This window comes from Thalassophryne amazonica, chromosome 21 (assembly GCF_902500255.1).
Source record: "Thalassophryne amazonica chromosome 21, fThaAma1.1, whole genome shotgun sequence".
NCBI classification, from domain to species: Eukaryota; Metazoa; Chordata; class Actinopteri; order Batrachoidiformes; family Batrachoididae; genus Thalassophryne; species Thalassophryne amazonica.
In genome coordinates, this window is record NC_047123.1 from 26,440,377 (window position 1) to 26,458,077 (window position 17,701).

Here is a 17,701-nt window from a genome sequence, read left to right on the forward strand (position 1 = left end):
ATTGTAGGAGGAATGGTGTTGGGGTCATTCTAAAGGAATAAAAGGAGTATATTAAGAGTGTGTTGGATGTTCAGTGAGTGTCTGATAGGGTGATGAGTGTGAAGTTGGAATTTGAAAGGGTAGTGATGAACGTCATCAGTGCATATGTCCCTTAGGCAGGTTGCGAGATGAAAAAGAAAGAAGATTTCTGGCATGAGTGAAAGCAAGTTAGTTAAAGGTTAGACCTTACTTGTGTGAAGCACCTTGAGGCAACTTTGTTGTGATTTGGAGCTATATAAATGAAAATAAATTGAAATTGAATTGAAATTGCAAGTGATAGTGTACCATGCATAAAGGTGTGCTGATTGGAGTGGATTTCAATGGGTATACATTTGTTGAAATACTTTTCCACATGTTAAATAGGTCTCTAGAGGAAGAACCCACATGGTTTTGTTGGGTTTTGAGTTCACTGTTCTTTGGCATGATACTTTATCCATTCAGTGCTAGTTTTACGTTTTTCGCCATCATGTCATCCTGCTTTCCTTATCGTCGGTGTGTTTCCTTGTGTTCACTCGCATTCTTGTTTCTCTGTCCATTTTGGTTCATTCTCACTTTTATTCTCTGCTTGTGTTGGCACTGTCTCTTGTATTTGTAGGCATTCACCATGTCACTTGTCCTTGTCATCTCACAGTTGTTTGGTGTAACAGCCACCACACCTGTCCTACATTGACTCATTATTGTGCAAGCTATATTAGTCTTATTTTTCACTTTTTTAAATTGGTTTATATCCTTCAGCCCTGTGATCTTTGTCTTTATTTTGCTATCGTACTGTAGGTACCAATGACAGTTGTTTTTCCTGCCCCTCGCTGCAGCCACTCTTCTCTCTCTCTTTCTCTTGCTCTCTCTTCCCCATTTTCAGAGGTTTCTCTACCACCAGTAGCTCAAACAAGACTTTGAAATAGCCATATTTTAGTTTAGTTAATGACATTTATGTTTTCTCCTATAGGCCTGGATTACCGAAAGCTAACTGATGAATCTTCAGATCCACTGATGGGTCTAGAACCTGTTCTGACTAGTCAGAATGTTCTGTCCATCTCCAAACTTGCCAGTCGGCTCCCAGTGCTGGGCGGCGGAGGAGCAACAGTGTCCCCCAGCGCAGTCTATGCTGTGTGGCTGCAGAAGCTCTTTTGGAAGGGAGACCCTCAGCTTCTGAAGAGAACCCCACAGAGCGACCAAGACTTTCTCCACGCCTACGACACCTGTGCCAAATACCTGGACAGGCTGGTCCCCGCTGATGCAGTCCTCTTTGTCGATCAGATCACCTTTTTCCCCGAGACAGCCCAACAAGTAAGACTAGCGCAAGTCAAACTGCCGAGTAGAGCCATGCTTGTCTTGTTTTTTATATATGCCCCTCAACTAGGGTTGCAACTAAGGATTATTTTCATAACCGATAAATACATCAGTTATTTTCTCAATTATCCAATTAGTTAAGTCCATAACATGTCAAGAAATGGTGAATCATTTTGATCAATGTTTTCCGGAGCCCAAGGTGATGCCTTCAAATGTCTTGTTTTGTTCTTAGTCATGAAATATTCAGTTTACGGCCATTTAGGAGTAAAGAAACAAGTTGAAGAAACCAGAAAGGAGGTTTAGAGCAAGTAGCTATCCTGCCAGCCAAACTGTACGAGTTTCAGTCCTGCTCGTGCTTCTTGTCTGTGCCCTTGGACAAGATACTTAATCTGCATTGTCTCAGGCCACCCAACTTTAAATGGGTACCAGTCTTGGCCAGGGAACTAACCTGTGATAGGCTGGAATCTTGCATCGACTCCCATCCGCTTCATACAATGATATCCTGGAATCAGCACTTCCCAGATAGGCATTAGGGCCTATATAGGTCTTGGAGTTTTTTTTTTTTAAATAAATTAAGTCCTACAGAGCTAAAAAAAAAAAAATTATGAAAAAAAAATAAAATAGGACATAAGCCAAAGCAAATGCCTCTTGTTTTCTCTAAGTGCTGCAGATTATTCTTTCATAAATCAGTATTCTGTGGGGAAGCAACTGTTGGGGAATTCCACCAGTTTTCTGCTGATTAATTTTCAAGATTACTCCAGTAATGTGATAAGAAAAGGGGAAAACTGAAATTCCAGTTGGGTTGTTTGGTACTATTGTTAGCCCCCAACTTAAATATTAAAGCACATTTTGACAACAATAACAAAAAGAATGTAGAAAATGCACACAAGTGCGCAACTGATCTCAGGATTATTTTCGCACAATCTATATATTCTTCTTCAAGCCTCTGGGGGCTCACAACCCAATCTTGGATAAGCAATTGGATATGAGTGAAGCTTCTGGGGGTGTGTTTTAATTCCACAGTCCAAACATAGATATGTCTCCAAATATCGCCTGTGCACGCCAGACATGAAAGGAACCTTCAAGGCAGAAAATTTGCCTTGAGGAATTTTATCGCTCTGCTTACTTTCACTCCTCGAAGACTCATTTCAGCCCTAAATTTTTGCATGACAGATACACGAGGAGACGCCAGCCCATGAAGTAGGCTTCTGTTAATGTAGAGGTAGCAGATGTTACACAGTCAAGTGGTAATTACAGTACATAAAGTATTTGGTTTGAATTGCCCACCCAGTTATAATTAATATTGCCTTAATGGAAAGCCTTATGAGGATTTCCTAAATTGCGCTGTGATGTTCCTCCATTCCGTACACTTGCCTCTATCATCTCACCCATTGTCTCAATGCCTCCAGCGCAGTTTTTGGGGAAGCCTGTTCTGAGTTATAAATATATAATTTTGTCCACAGCCACACTGGAAGTTGCATGATTTATTCAGTGAATTATAAAACTGCACAAAAAATATCACCCATATAATGACTACGCTTTGAAAAATGGTCCTGCAGAGAAATTAAATAGCCTCAGCTCACTGTATTGGTAGAGGTACATTTTTTAATTTTATTTTATTATTATTGGCATAATGCCATCTCCCCTTTCCTGGGGGTATTTTTTTCCCTTTTCTTTCATTTGCTCATATGTGCTCTCTATTTCCCTGTGACTCTGAGAGAACTAATTCATCCTCCTCTTCTTCAAAGCCAGTTAAACTCCAATTCCCAGCAGGCAATGCTTCCCACTGTGCTATTCAGCTGGCAGCAGTGGCCCCAGTGGCCACCAGACCTCTACTGTGGAAATGTAAGAAACTGGCAGCAAATCTAATTTCAAGCAGCATGTAATGTCAACCACGCGTGTTAGGTATTATCCATCACACGTGTGATGATATGATTATTCCCCGCGACACGGCCAGCAGGTGGCAGACACGTATGCGGTGTACATAAGCAAAACAAACTTGGTTTTCGTTTCGATCTGATGCATCGTTGTAACCAATGTTTAATCACTTTAATAATTACATATATGCTCTTTTGTTTTGGAAACTTACAACATGATAGCGTTTCTTATAGGGGGCCCATCCATCCATCTGTCATGTCATGAGCACCTACCAGATGGCTACACCATCTGAATGCAATCTGGTAAAATACAGATCGGGGGTGGTCTGTAGTTTTGTACCTCACATATCATTTTGACTTTGGCCTTCAAAATGACCTTGACTTGGGACATTGAGATATTTGATTTTGAGGGCTAGTGGGTTGTATTAATGTGACTCCTCCAAGGTGGCAACAAATACAAATATAACGCAATGCTAAAATACCCTCGGCCATATGAGCATAAAAATACTAACTAGAATGTGACCTTTTGACCTCTTAAAATAGCTCAAGGATAGCCATCTTTGAACTTGGCCAAGGTCTGTATCCCAAGAATAGTCTCTGTGAATTTAAAGACCCTGGCAGTAATAGGACTGGAGTTATGCGGTCGGTTGTATGAGCATAACAATAGGAAACAGAATGTGACCTTTTAACCTGTTAAAATAGGTCATGGTTAGCCATCTTTGAAAGTGTCTGAGGCCTGTGTCCCAAGAATGGTCTCTGTGAATTTGAAGACCCTGGCAGTAATAGGACTGGAGTTATGCTGAGCACAGACAGACAGATGGATGCAAGGCCTTGGCAATACCTGATGTCCAAAATATGACCATCGGGTAAAAATGATATGGTACCAAAGGATGGGGAAGGTATGTAGTTTTCTGCCTGACCTTTTTGTTTTCACCTTGACCCTGAAATGACCTTGAGTAAGGACATTGATATAATTGCATACATGTTGAAAACACTTGAGTTATCAACATCAAGCCAAAACTGAAGTCATCCTATCCACCTACCTGCCGTCAAAGGCTGAAATATGTAAACACTTTGTGATGATCCCACCGCAGCTCCAGTCATTATCATTCTTATCTATTTTTTCATCTTTAAAAACAACTTTGACGCTTCGTCCTATTAGAAAAGCACCTGACCTTTCACACACACCCATGGCCACCCACAACGGATTGATTTATTTCCCACATGACTGAGGGGTGAAATGGAAAGCGGCGACACATTTTTCTTCTTTCTGGATGGGTTTTTTGACAAGAAACAGTGTGCTTCATTTTTCCTCCTCTGACGTATTGATCTCCTTCTGTGCTGAATGTCCAGCCTGTTGTCAAACTTTGCTTAAGGCCTTCGTAATGGCATGCACAAAGGCCAACATCTGCTTTTGCAGAAGGAAGAGCCATAAAGCACAGCGATGGATGTGCTTATTTTAACTGGATATTCAACGTTTAACACATCAAGTTTGAATCGTGTCATTATTATATGTACAGTTTTATTTCAGATTGTGCTATGAGAATCACAATTTCAGCATTATTTTGTTTTCTGGTCATCAGAACTTACATCCATGTTTGTCCATCTGTCTGTCTGTGTGTGCGCGTGTCTTTGTGGTTTATGTGGTTGGGGTCTCTTGACAAAGACATCATGTATCAAGGTGAAACATGGGACATAAGGTCACCTCAATAAGACCTTTGTCAAATTTACATATTGGGAACATTTTAATCCCAGTTGTGGCCTCCAGAGGGCTGGGGTTTCTTAAACTTTGTGTACATGATATCTCAAGAAAGACTTCCTATATCAGTGTGAAACTTGAGACACAAGATAACCTCACTAAAACCACGAACATATTCACACTGAGTGGATTTCAAATCTAATTTAGCCACCAGGGGGCAGAATCTCTGAATTCTACTGTTTGCGAGAACTTCAGAAGGTCTTTGTATGTCGTGATTAAGCTTGCATCTGTAGATTATACCTAGCTAAAACCATGGGAAATTTGAGACTTGGCTGAGTGATGTAGGTTAAGGTTAGTATTTCCCTAATTTAGTTTTAATTGGCTTTGAATCCCAATTGGTGTGTCTCCTGAACAAATCAAAATGAGGCAGATTGTTTGACTGTTTTTTTGTTAGTCTTGATTTTTGGTGTGAAATTATTCCAAACATATAAAACTATTTTCCTATTTACCTGCATGGCATCACCATATACTGAAAGTGTGGTATTCAAATAAGGTATTTTCCAGAGTATGTCTCTTTTTTTTTTTTTTTTTTTTTTTTTTCCTATTCATTTGAGAGGTCCTGCGACTTAAACTCCAATGCAACTTATCTACTAATATAAGCAACAGGTTCTGTTGTGTGGGCTGCTGAAGAGGAGGTACTGCTGGCCCACCACCACCAGAGGGCGCCGCCACCTCACGTGAGCAGCTACGGTGACAGCTGTCACCCATCACCTGAGACAGCTGACGGCAATCATCTGTGGGGTATATCAGCAGGACGGCACCTCCACCTCATTGCCGAGATATCGTTTCTACCAGAGAGGTAACGTATCGAAGCTACGGAGTGTATCTTTTTGGATTGAGCTAGTTTGTGGATTACTGTTCCAACGAGAGGTGGAGGTAACTTCCCTGCTGTTCGGAGTCCTGGGTGCAAACGCGCCCCCATCTAACTGTCCTTTGTTCCTCGCCAGCAGTACCAGGTCCGACACGCGGAGGCAGTGGCCACCTGGGAGTTCGGGACTTGGCGGCTCCAGTATTCCCGGGGTCCTGTGGCGGAGGAAGCCGTGTGGTTCCGGTCTTACCTTGGAGAGGCGTCTCCTATCTTCGAGCCTGCCCACACGACACTTTTGTGAATTGACTGTTGTCCATTGCTGTGATTGGTTGTATTCGTTGTGCACATTCACAACAGTAAAGCTTTGTTATTTTGACTTACTCCATTGTCCGTTCATTTGCGCCCCCTGTTGTGGGTCCGTGTTCCTACACTTTCCCAACAGGATATCTCGGCCACCTCGTCATGGATCCCGAGGGGCGTCAACCGGCTGTTGAACGGCCAATGGAAGAACAGGACGCGCAGGCGTCCGCGGGAGGGGTAATCGGTGAGTTGCAGCGGATCCTCACCGCTTTCACGACTCGGTTGGATTTCATGACCGAGCAGAACGTCCTCCTGAACCGCAGGGTGGAGGCTCTCGCCGCGCAGGTGGAAGCGCGCCCTCCGGGCGCCGCTGCGGCTCTCCCTCCCGTAGATCCTGTGCGTAACGTTGACGTTCCACTGGTTGTTCAACGACCTCTCCCTCCTTCCCCGGAAGCATACATAAGCCCTCCAGAGCCGTACGGAGGCTGTGTGGAGACGTGCGCGGATTTTCTGATGCAGTGTTCGCTCGTCTTCGCACAGCGTCCCGTTATGTACGCGACCGGCGCAGCTGTTTATGCAGTCGACTTCCGCATCGCGGCTGCGAGATCCGGCTGGAATAACGCTGCCCTCCGCGCCGCCTTTGTAAACGGACTGTCTTTGGTTCTCAAGGAGCACCTGGTGGCTAAGGACGAACCGCGGGATTTAGACGGGCTTATCGATCTTGTCATACGGTTGGACAACCGGTTAGAAGAACGTCGGCGGGAACGAGACGAAGGGCGTTGCCGGGCACGCGCCGTCCCTCTCCCTTCCGGTTCCGACCGCGCTCCGCCTTCCCCACGCTCCACGGCCCCTGCGCTCCGTGGGGCCACAGCTCCCCCTGCTGACGAAGCTATGGACACGAGTAGGGCAACATTTAGGGCACCAGCTGCACAGAGGAGACGGGCCCATGGAGCTTGTTTTGTTTGTGGTGCACTAGAGCACCATGTGAGAGACTGCCCCGAGCGGTTACAACACCAACGCCCGCCCCTAGAAACTGGGCTAGGGGTGGGCCGAGACATTCACGTGGGACACACCCACATTGCTACACGACTCCCAGTCACGATCCTGTATGAGGATTTAACCCTGAAGGCCCCTGCACTGGTGGACACGGGCTCTGAGGGGAATCTGTTGGACTGCAGATGGGCCAGGGAGATAGGGCTCCCTCTGGTGGCGCTTACCTCGCCTGTGCAGGTTCGAGCGCTAGATGGCTCCCTGCTCCCTCCGATCACACATAAGACACCACCTGTAACGCTGGTGGTGTCAGGAAACCACCGGGAGGTGATCGAGTTTTTTGTGACTCAGGCCACTTCCCGTGTGGTTTTAGGCTTTCCCTGGATGTTGAAGCACAATCCCCGGATTGATTGACCGTCCGGGGTAGTGGTTCAGTGGAGCGAGACCTGCCATCGGGTGTGTCTAGGTTCCTCGGTTCCTCCCGGCTCCCAAGCTAAGGAGGAGGTCAGAGTCCCGCCCAATCTGGGGACGGTGCCGGTGGAGTACCACGACCTTGTCGACGTGTTCAGCAAGGATCTGGCGCTCACACTCCCCCCCCACCGTCCGTACGATTGTGCCATCGATTTGGTTCCAGGCAGTGGGTTCCCGTCCAGTAGACTGTACAACCTCTCACGGCCTGAGCGCGAATCAATGGAGACCTACATCCGGGACTCGTTAGCTGCCGGGTTGATCCGAAATTCCACCTCCCCGATGGGCGCAGGTTTCTTTTTTGTGGGTAAAAAAGATGGCGGACTTCGTCCATGCATCGATTATAGGGGGCTGAACGAAATCACGGTTCGCAACCGATACCCGTTACCCCTGTTGGATTCGGTGTTCACGCCCCTGCATGGAGCCAAGATTTTTACCAAGCTTGATCTTAGAAACGCGTATCATCTGGTTCGGATCCGGAAGGGAGACGAGTGGAAGACGGCATTCAACACCCCCTTAGGTCACTTTGAGTACCTGGTCATGCCGTTCGGCCTCACAAACGCCCCCGCGACGTTCCAAGCCTTGGTTAACGACGTATTGCGGGACTTCCTGCACCGGTTCGTCTTCGTATATCTAGACGATATACTCATCTTTTCTCCGGATCCTGAGACTCATGTCCGGCATGTACGTCAGGTCCTGCAGCGGTTATTGGAGAACCGGCTGTTTGTTAAGGGCGAGAAGTGTGAGTTTCACCGCACCTCTTTGTCCTTCCTGGGGTTTATCATCTCCCCCAACTCCGTCGCACCTGATCCGGCCAAGGTTGCAGCGGTGAGAGACTGGCCCCAACCCACAAGCCGTAGGAAGCTGCAACAGTTCCTCGGCTTTGCGAATTTCTACAGGAGGTTCATTAAGGGCTACAGTCAGGTTGTTAGCCTCCTGACAGCCCTGACCTCACCAAAAGTCCCCTTCACCTGGTCGGATCGTTGCAAGGCCGCGTTCAAGGAGTTGAAACAGCGCTTCTCGTCTGCACCCGTTCTGGTGCAGCCCGATCCTAGTCGCCAGTTAGTGGTTGAAGTGGACGCCTCGGACTCAGGGATAGGAGCTGTGCTGTCCCAGAGTGGGAAGACCGATAAGGTCCTTCATCCGTGTGCCTATTTTTCCCGCAGGTTGACCCCGGCTGAACGGAACTATGACGTCGGCAACCGAGAACTCCTTGCGGTGAAAGAGGCTCTTGAAGAGTGGAGACACCTGTTGGAGGGAACGTCCGTGCCATTCACGGTTTTCACTGACCACCGGAACCTGGAGTATATCAGGACCGCCAAGCGGCTGAATCCCAGGCAAGCCCGCTGGTCACTGTTCTTCGGCCGTTTTGACTTCCGCATCACCTACCGGCCCGGGACCAAGAACCAGAAATCGGATGCCTTGTCCCGGGTACACGAAGACGAGGTCAAAGCGGAGTTGTCGGATCCACCGGAACCCATCATCCCGGAGTCCACTATCGTGGCCACCCTCACCTGGGACGTAGAGAGAACCGTCCGGGAGGCCCTGGCACGAAGCCCGGACCCCGGGACTGGACCAAAGAACAGACTTTACGTCCCACCAGAGGCAAGGGCTGCAGTCCTGGACTTCTGTCACGGCTCTAAGCTCTCCTGTCATCCAGGGGTTCGAAGAACCGTGGCAGTTGTCCGGCAGCGCTTCTGGTGGGCGTCCCTGGAGGCCGACGTCCGGGACTATATCCAGGCCTGTACCACCTGCGCCAGGGGCAAGGCCGACCATCGCAAGGCTCCGGGACTGCTACAGCCGCTGCCCGTGCCTCATCGCCCCTGGTCCCACATCGGCCTGGATTTTGTCACGGGCCTCCCGCCGTCCCAGGGAAACACCGTGATCCTCACGATAGTGGACCGATTCTCCAAGGCGGCCCACTTCGTGGCCCTCCCGAAGCTCCCAACGGCCCAGGAGACAGCGGACCTCCTGGTCCACCATGTCGTCCGCCTGCATGGGATACCATCAGACATCGTCTCTGATCGCGGTCCCCAGTTCTCCTCGCATGTCTGGAGGAGCTTTTGCCGGGAACTGGGGGCCTCGGTCAGTCTCTCGTCCGGGTATCACCCCCAGACCAACGGGCAAGCAGAGCGGGCCAATCAAGAAATGGAGCAAACACTGCGTTGTGTGACAGCCGCGCACCCGGCGGCCTGGAGTACTCATCTGGCCTGGATCGAGTACGCCCACAACAGTCAAGTGTCATCAGCCACCGGCCTCTCCCCCTTTGAGGTGTGTTTGGGGTATCAGCCCCCATTGTTCCTGGTGGTTGAGGGAGAGGTCGGTGTGCCCTCGGTCCAGGCCCACCTGCGGAAGTGCCGTCGGGTGTGGCGTGCCGCCCGTTCTGCTTTGTTGAAGGCCCGGATGAGGGCGAAGACCCATGCAGACCGGCGGCGGACCCCGGCCCCTACGTATCGCCCCGGGCAGGAAGTGTGGTTGTCCACAAAGGACATCCCGCTACAAGTGGCCTCCCCAAAACTGCAGGACAGATACATAGGACCGTTTAAAATTCTCAAGGTCATCAATCCCGCCGCAGTGAGGCTTCGGCTTCCAGCCTCACTGCGGATCCATCCAGTATTTCATGTGTCAAAGCTCAAGCCCCATCACACCTCGCCCCTCTGTACACCCGGTCCGGCACCACCTCCTGCCCGGCTCATCGATGGCGAGCCGGCTTGGACAGTGCGCCGGTTGTTGGACGTCCGACGGATGGGCCGGGGCTTTCAATATCTGGTGGACTGGGAGGGGTACGGTCCCGAAGAACGCTCCTGGGTGAAGAAGAGCTTCATCCTGGACCCGGCCCTCCTGGCCGACTTCTACCGTCGCCACCCGGACAAGCCCGGTCGGGCGCCAGGAGGCGCCCGTTGAGGGGGGGGTCCTGTTGTGTGGGCTGCTGAAGAGGAGGTACTGCTGGCCCACCACCACCAGAGGGCGCCGCCGCCTCACGTGAGCAGCTACGGTGACAGCTGTCACCCATCACCTGAGACAGCTGACGGCAATCATCTGTGGGGTATATCAGCAGGACGGCACCTCCACCTCATTGCCGAGATATCGTTTCTACCAGAGAGGTAACGTATCGAAGCTACGGAGTGTATCTTTTTGGATTGAGCTAGTTTGTGGATTACTGTTCCAACGAGAGGTGGAGGTAACTTCCCTGCTGTTCGGAGTCCTGGGTGCAAACGCGCCCCCATCTAACTGTCCTTTGTTCCTCGCCAGCAGTACCAGGTCCGACACGCGGAGGCAGTGGCCACCTGGGAGTTCGGGACTTGGCGGCTCCAGTATTCCCGGGGTCCTGTGGCGGAGGAAGCCGTGTGGTTCCGGTCTTACCTTGGAGAGGCGTCTCCTATCTTCGAGCCTGCCCACACGACACTTTTGTGAATTGACTGTTGTCCATTGCTGTGATTGGTTGTATTTGTTGTGCACATTCACAACAGTAAAGCTTTGTTATTTTGACTTACTCCATTGTCCGTTCATTTGCGCCCCCTGTTGTGGGTCCGTGTTCCTACACTTTCCCAACAGGTTCTTTGTCCTGTCCCACAGCAGCCTGTATTCAAGGTTCTTGAATTGGAGCAATATCTCCACCTGGTGGACACTTACCATTATTTTGGCTACAGTAGAATTTTGCCAAGAGCTCTCGGATACTGAAAAATCACCCAGTGGTTATGAATAATAATTGTAATAGCTATAATGACTGTTTATGTAGGACTTTCTCAGAAATCAAAGCACTAAACAAAATAAACTAATAATAAAAGAATACATGCCAATAATAAAAAGTACACTACAGCAATGCACAAAATTCCCAAATTAATGAGATAATAATACAGAAAAAAATGTGTGACTTATACACTGGGGTGACTTTTATTGGGTTTTTCTTCTTCAAGAGACATTTTTTAACAAATAATTATTTTTTTTCTGATATATGTACTTGCTGATCCATTACTAAAAAATAAAGAGGCGCTTTTGCCAGGATCAAAGGTCTGGGTTTTTAATGTATATTGCTTTTATTTGTTTGAGGGGTCTAGAAACGTGGTTACTGAGATACAGTGAGAGTTTATTCTCAACCAACAAGATCAGATAGAAACTTGGGGTTTTTGAGTAATTTAAGTCCAAAATCTCCTATGTAAACCCAGAGATTACTGAAATCTGAGCAGTGGGAATTTTTTTTTCCGTTGTTACCATGGTAACCACATTCTAATTAAAGGTCCTTTTTAACACAAATAACGCTGGCTCTTGCAAATGATTTCACATCAAAATTAAGATGATGTACCATTCACAGAGTCCATTTTTTAAAATAGCAACCTTTGATATTTCCAGTGTGCGTCACTTCAGTCACATTTCATAGAGTGCACCTGCACCACTTTTGTGTCCACTTGACTTTATGATCCATCCACAGCAGCTGCTGATCCTCATTGGGGTTTCGGCACTTGCAAAAAAAAAAAACCCACTTCTTAGATCAGAGGTCTCAAACCGGTTCCAGAAAGGGCCGAGAGGGTGCAGGCTTTCTGTGCAACCACCCACTCCAGTAGGTGATTTCACTGATTAACTGATTTCACCTGCTCAACGTGATCTTAATCAGTGAAATCATCTGCTGGAGTGGGTGGTTGCACAGAAAGCCTGCACATCTCGGCCCTTTCTGGAACCGGTTTGAGACCTCTGTCTTAGATCCTCCACGTGTGATCGTCACACATTCCTATGCTGGTTTAATGAAGACATCTAAGAACAAATTACAGTATTTTTGTACCAGTCCCATTTTTTTTTTTTTTTTCTTAACTTCGGGCAGAAATAAGTGGTGTCAGTCAGAGTTGAGGTGTATTGCTCATGCAGCCGTATGAGTGGCATGTGTCTGAGTAGAGAAATTTTAAGCAACTGTTTGACATATTTCATTCTGTGTGTGTGTGTGTGTGTGTGTGTCTGTGTGTGCGCATGCGTCTTGTTAGTGCTTCCATGCAACAGTGTAAAACCTGCTAGAGCCAAAGGCCCTTCTGTTCTCCTCATGAATGGTTAACCTGCTCTCACTGAGCAGAATCAATTTCACCAGGGTGGCAGCTAGGATTTCGCACAGACACGCACGCACATGCTTGCAGTCTACACACGTGCTCGCACTCTACTCAAACTCCTGAATGTATGTTGGTGCAGGATTATAGCCGCCTCTCTCCACCATGTGAAGTCGGAAATTAATGCGTATAACCTGCACAGCTGTCTGACAGTCATCCTCCGCCACCCGCCGGCTGCTTCCCCAATTTGTCTTCCATATCCTGTTCCTCACCCTCATCTTCTTTTTTTTTTTTTCCCCCCGTCTCCAGCTGAGCACTCAGGTGAGGTCGGAGGTGATAAAACGAGCAGCCAAAGCACTTCACCAACTCAGCGAGAGGAGCAAAAAGAGAGGAGCCAGCGGTAACACAGAGCAGGGAGGAGCGGCGGAGTCGGCAGGGATGACTTTTGATGAGGCGGTGGTGCACCTGCAGCAATCACAGGCCCACCTGGACACTCTGAGCCATCCCTTCATTGTGTCGCTTAAAGACAGCCAGCAGGTAGGCCACATCTGCCAACATCTGTCATGTGAGAAAAACCTCTTTGTGTAAAATGTGCGGTAAATGATCTGGTAAGAGCCGGGGGGATTTGCCTGCTTAACTCCTACGCTAATTAACATTGAACACAGACATCCAGATCATTTGCTTTTGTGCTTTGTGATAGCGCTCCAGCATACGACGCATTAAGCGACGGTGAGCCTGGCCTTCAAAAAAACAAAAAAGTTTGAAAATTGAGCGCTGTAGTTTTAAAGACAATTACCATACTATCGTCAGGAGTTTATTCTCTAGTTTTGTGTGAAATCACTTCAGGAGACTTGAAGCAAGGTTTTGTTTTCCGCACTTTACCCTCTAAAACCAGTGATAATTCCTACACGGTGAATTTTCCATAGTCTTCAAGATCATCAAGATTTTAGTCTGAGCTGAATTTGTACAGATTTTTATGTTCATTATTGCTAAGAGAGAGATTTTTTTTAACCCCTGTTATTAACTGTAGGATTCACGGAGTAAGTAAATGAGTGGGGCAGCAAAAATTGTAGAAGTATCTTTAAACTAATTCCTGCATAGTCAGCTCTGTTATTTTTGGTTCTGATCTACAGATTAGGACCAGTAACCCTTCAATCTTGGGGCATGTTGGCATCATTGAACAAGCAAAGTAAAATAAAAGTAAAACCTGGAAAAGACCAAAGTAAAATTGTGGTGGGTCTAATTCAGGACAATGAGCAACTGGCGTACAGAGAGGAGGTGGAACATCTGGTGGGCTGGTGCACTGAGAACAACCTAGACCTGAATATTGACAAGACAAAGGAGGCCATTGTTGATTTCAAGAGGAACCCGCCCAGCCGCACACCCCTCTCCATAAGAGGGACTGCTGTAGAGATCGTCCAGAGCGCCAAGTTTCTGGGGGCTTCACATCTCTGAGGACTTGACCTGGACCCGGCACACATCCTCCCTGACCAAGAAAGCCCACCAGCGACTGCACTTCTTCAAATGGCTAACGAGAGCTCTCCTTCCCCCTTATATCCCCACCACTTTCTACAGGGGCACTGTTGAGCCCATCCTAACACAGTGCATCTGGCATGAGAGCTGCATTGCCATGGATCGTAAGCCCCTGTAGAGAGTGGTGAGAGCCACTGAGAAGGTCATTGGCACTCCCCTTACTCCCATCAAGGACATTGTCCACAGCCCCTACCTGTCAAAATTCACAAAAATCATTGCAGACCCCACACATCCCAACTACAGACTGGTCTCCCTTCAGCCCTCAGTCAGACATTATTATTATTATTATTATCTGTTTTTCGGTATGTTTGCTGTTTTATTTTTACTTATCATTGTTTTTGCGTGGAAACAGTGGCAATGAAATTTCATTCCACTTTGTACCTTTCACAAAGTGAAGTGACAATCATGAAATCTTGAGTCTTGAATCTTAAAGTAAAAGAGGTCTAGAAAGTTGCTTGTGAACGCTTGTTGCCACTGGAGGGCACTGGTCCTTGTAAAAAAAATAAATAAATAAAAAGGCAAATGTTTGTGATTCATTTTAAACTTTTTACACAAGGTAGGGTGTCATCATGGCTTGAATCTTGTCCAAGATCAGCTTGACCCTGGCCTGGGCATGAATTTTGAAATTTTAAAAGGATTCTTTACTGTTGGGATATCACAAAAAACAATTACAAAAAAAAAATCCAGTAACGTAGGCAATCAGTTTCTCCAAAAATGGAATTACCAAGGAGAAAACCATAGCTTAGTTACCAAAACAAGCTAAAGCCAGCACATTAACCTTGATTTGGCTGTTTTATTAACACATATTTTTGTGGGCTTGGCGGTTGGTTTCATGATATGTGTCTTGGGTGTGGGTATTCAAAATTATAACTGGTTTATTGCCTCAGTAACTGTGGCCCTACAGTGGAACTAATATCATCAACCTACCAATAGCTGCTAATAGTGCTAACATCCAAATTAATAAGACAGAAACATTAGTTGACGGAAATACTGGAGCACAGACTTCTTGGATGGCCTATTAGCACAATTAACTGCACAACAAGCCATATTATCTCACATATTTAGTGTAAAATGTTCATAAAGGACAGTTGCCACAGTAGTGGCCAGCGATCACCTTAGTATTTCTCTGTTTTTCTTGTTGTTTAATGCTGGCACATTATACAGTATTTTTTTGTCTTTCTGATGCCTAATTCTGTTTTTTCTCTCTGTTTAAGGTGCAGCTCCATCCAGAGATGGGAGTTGTATTCGTGTTGGCGATCCTCCTGTCCTGTGCGCCAATAGCATTTCTTGTATATTCGTCCGTGAATTGTTCTGTGAATTGTTCTGTAATTTATGTTTATAGCATGGCCCAAGCAGAGGGTCATCCCTTTGAGTCTGGTCTGCTTGAGGTTTCTTCCTCAGAGGGAGTTTTTCCTTACCACGGTTACTCTGGGGGTTGGTAAGGTTAGACCTTACCTGTGTGAAGCGCTTTGAGGCAACTCTGTTGTGATTTGGCGCTATATAAATGAAAATAAATTGAAATTGAAAGTTGCTGTTGGCCCACAACAGCTAGTAGCCACTTGTGATAGGCCTCTGGGCTCAGTTTGCTAGCACCCACAAGCTTTCAGTCGAAGGGCCAAAACTTGCAATTATTCATAACAGTCATGTCTTAAATGATCTTAAATTGATGAGGAACTCCCGTGTAGACCCCATGCAAGGATTGACTCTTCTGTGATTGCATCATTTAACAGGACTAGGAGTTAGGGTTGGGTGAAAATGCATTGCGGTAACTTTTACTAAAGCTTCCAAAAACCATCACGCTATCCTACCCCTAACCAAAACTAGAAGCTTTCCCCTTAGGCCCCAAAAAGGCATGACTCCTTTGCATGAGTGTCACACTTCCTGTCATCCAGTGAAATTTCTTGTCTTCAAGACATGTAAATACACCTTTGCACACTTCTCTTCCATTTTTTTAACCTATTTAGAAATCACATTTGATTGTGTCTGTGATTGTGTACATCCCTGTGTGTTGAATGTTTCCAAAGTGGTTCTGCTCAGCTAAGTGCTCTCGGCCTCACTGGGACCTGTCACAGGTATAATAATGTAAATCTGTTGGCTGTTGTTTGCAATAAGCCCCGCACGGACAACATATACACCAGGCAGTATCTCATTAAAACAAAGTCAAACCTACTCACCCAGCTGTCACCTTCCTGTTTGTTCGTATGCAAAATGGTTGTGGGGGTAGAGGTATAGGAGGTAATGGCTTTGTGAGAAGATTGTTGCTATGCGACCACAAGATACCGATGAAACCTGGTAGTGTCTGACCACCACACACGCGTTTTCAAATCTGCACTTAAATGCGTGAAGACTTTCTAAGTATGATCATTACAAAATAGAACTCAGAGCTAAAGGCTAAACTAATGAGGACATAAACACACTGTAATCTCTGTAATCAAACTTCCCTTGCACCGGTGTGGGATGTGATTGTATCTTTGGAGGTAGATAAAAAGGATAATGGAACCAGGAAAGGGCAGCTAGGTAAAGGAAGATCGATAGATAGAGCTCTGTAGGCTCCGTTTGGTTTTACCGCGGCCATTTATCAAGTGTACGTGAGCAGCTGCTGGGAATAATCATAGAAAAATCCACCACATGCATCTTGACCTGCAATGACAGAAGGAAATTACAGACCGCAGACTGTATATGGTACAGTGCGGCATTTTTTAAAGTAAGGGTCAGTGCCCAAAGCACAGCTGCAGGAAGATAAGTACCCAGCTCATTTTGATGGAGAACAGTCATTTAAAGAACATCTGCTGCAATTGATAGACCATTTTTATACCCCCCCCATAAACAAATGTTTGGAAGGTTATACAGGAACCACCAAGTACCTCTGTCTGTCCTTAAGTCCATAAGGCTTGTAAGTTCAACTCCTCCTAAACCAATTGGTGGATTTCATTGAAATTTCACATAATGCTAGCATACCACATAAAGATGTGCATGAAGGAACATTATCCTGGTCCAGCATCTTCAAGGGGAGATAACTGGGCACTGCTGTCTCGTGTGAGGGCGGGCACCAAAGGGGTAAATTATGACGCATATGATGCAATTTTTCTACATCCGGGGACAGTTCTCATCTTTTCCCAGCAGACACATGGCACTTTCTTTGAGTTTTTGAGCAAATTGCACGACAAAAAAGTGACAGTGCAGTGGAAAGTGGACATGTGTTGCGGTTTGTTTATGACCCGGAGCTCCAACATGTCGAGGCAGTTGTGCAGTGAGAGAACGCAGGCTACTCTGGCTAGATGTGTAGGCTAACACTTATCGACACGACCTCTCCCATTTGCCTCGTCTTCCCTTCTCCACTGGGAACTGAAAAAACCTGGACTTTTCGCGACCGTTTCGGTGATTACAGCCGAAAATAAAGCAGTACGCCATTTTTCCGTTAGAAGCGATGCTGTGTTTGTGAGGAGAGACTAAGTCACGGGCGGAGTGTGTGGGAATGTCAGCACAAAACCATTCGGAGGATGGGGGTTTCAGCGGAAACCATTTTAAACCAGTACGTCTTCAACTGGCACGTCTTAAACCGGTGTCACAGACTGAACGGTCCACCCCTAAAAATCGATCCGCCTTT

The 17,701-nt window shown here is 46.8% G+C and overlaps 1 protein-coding gene across 3 annotated transcripts in view; it reads left to right on the forward strand.

The window, feature by feature from the left end:
- nbas (NBAS subunit of NRZ tethering complex) overlaps window positions 1-17,701 on the forward strand; it is a 309,279-nt gene that overhangs the window by 210,732 nt on the left and 80,846 nt on the right. For all 3 annotated transcript variants that reach the window (XM_034161663.1, XM_034161660.1, XM_034161661.1), the window contains exons 45-46: window positions 986-1,326; window positions 12,871-13,098. In XM_034161663.1, coding sequence (XP_034017554.1) covers window positions 986-1,326; window positions 12,871-13,098 — 569 coding nt within the window. The remainder of the gene's footprint in view (window positions 1-985; window positions 1,327-12,870; window positions 13,099-17,701) is intronic.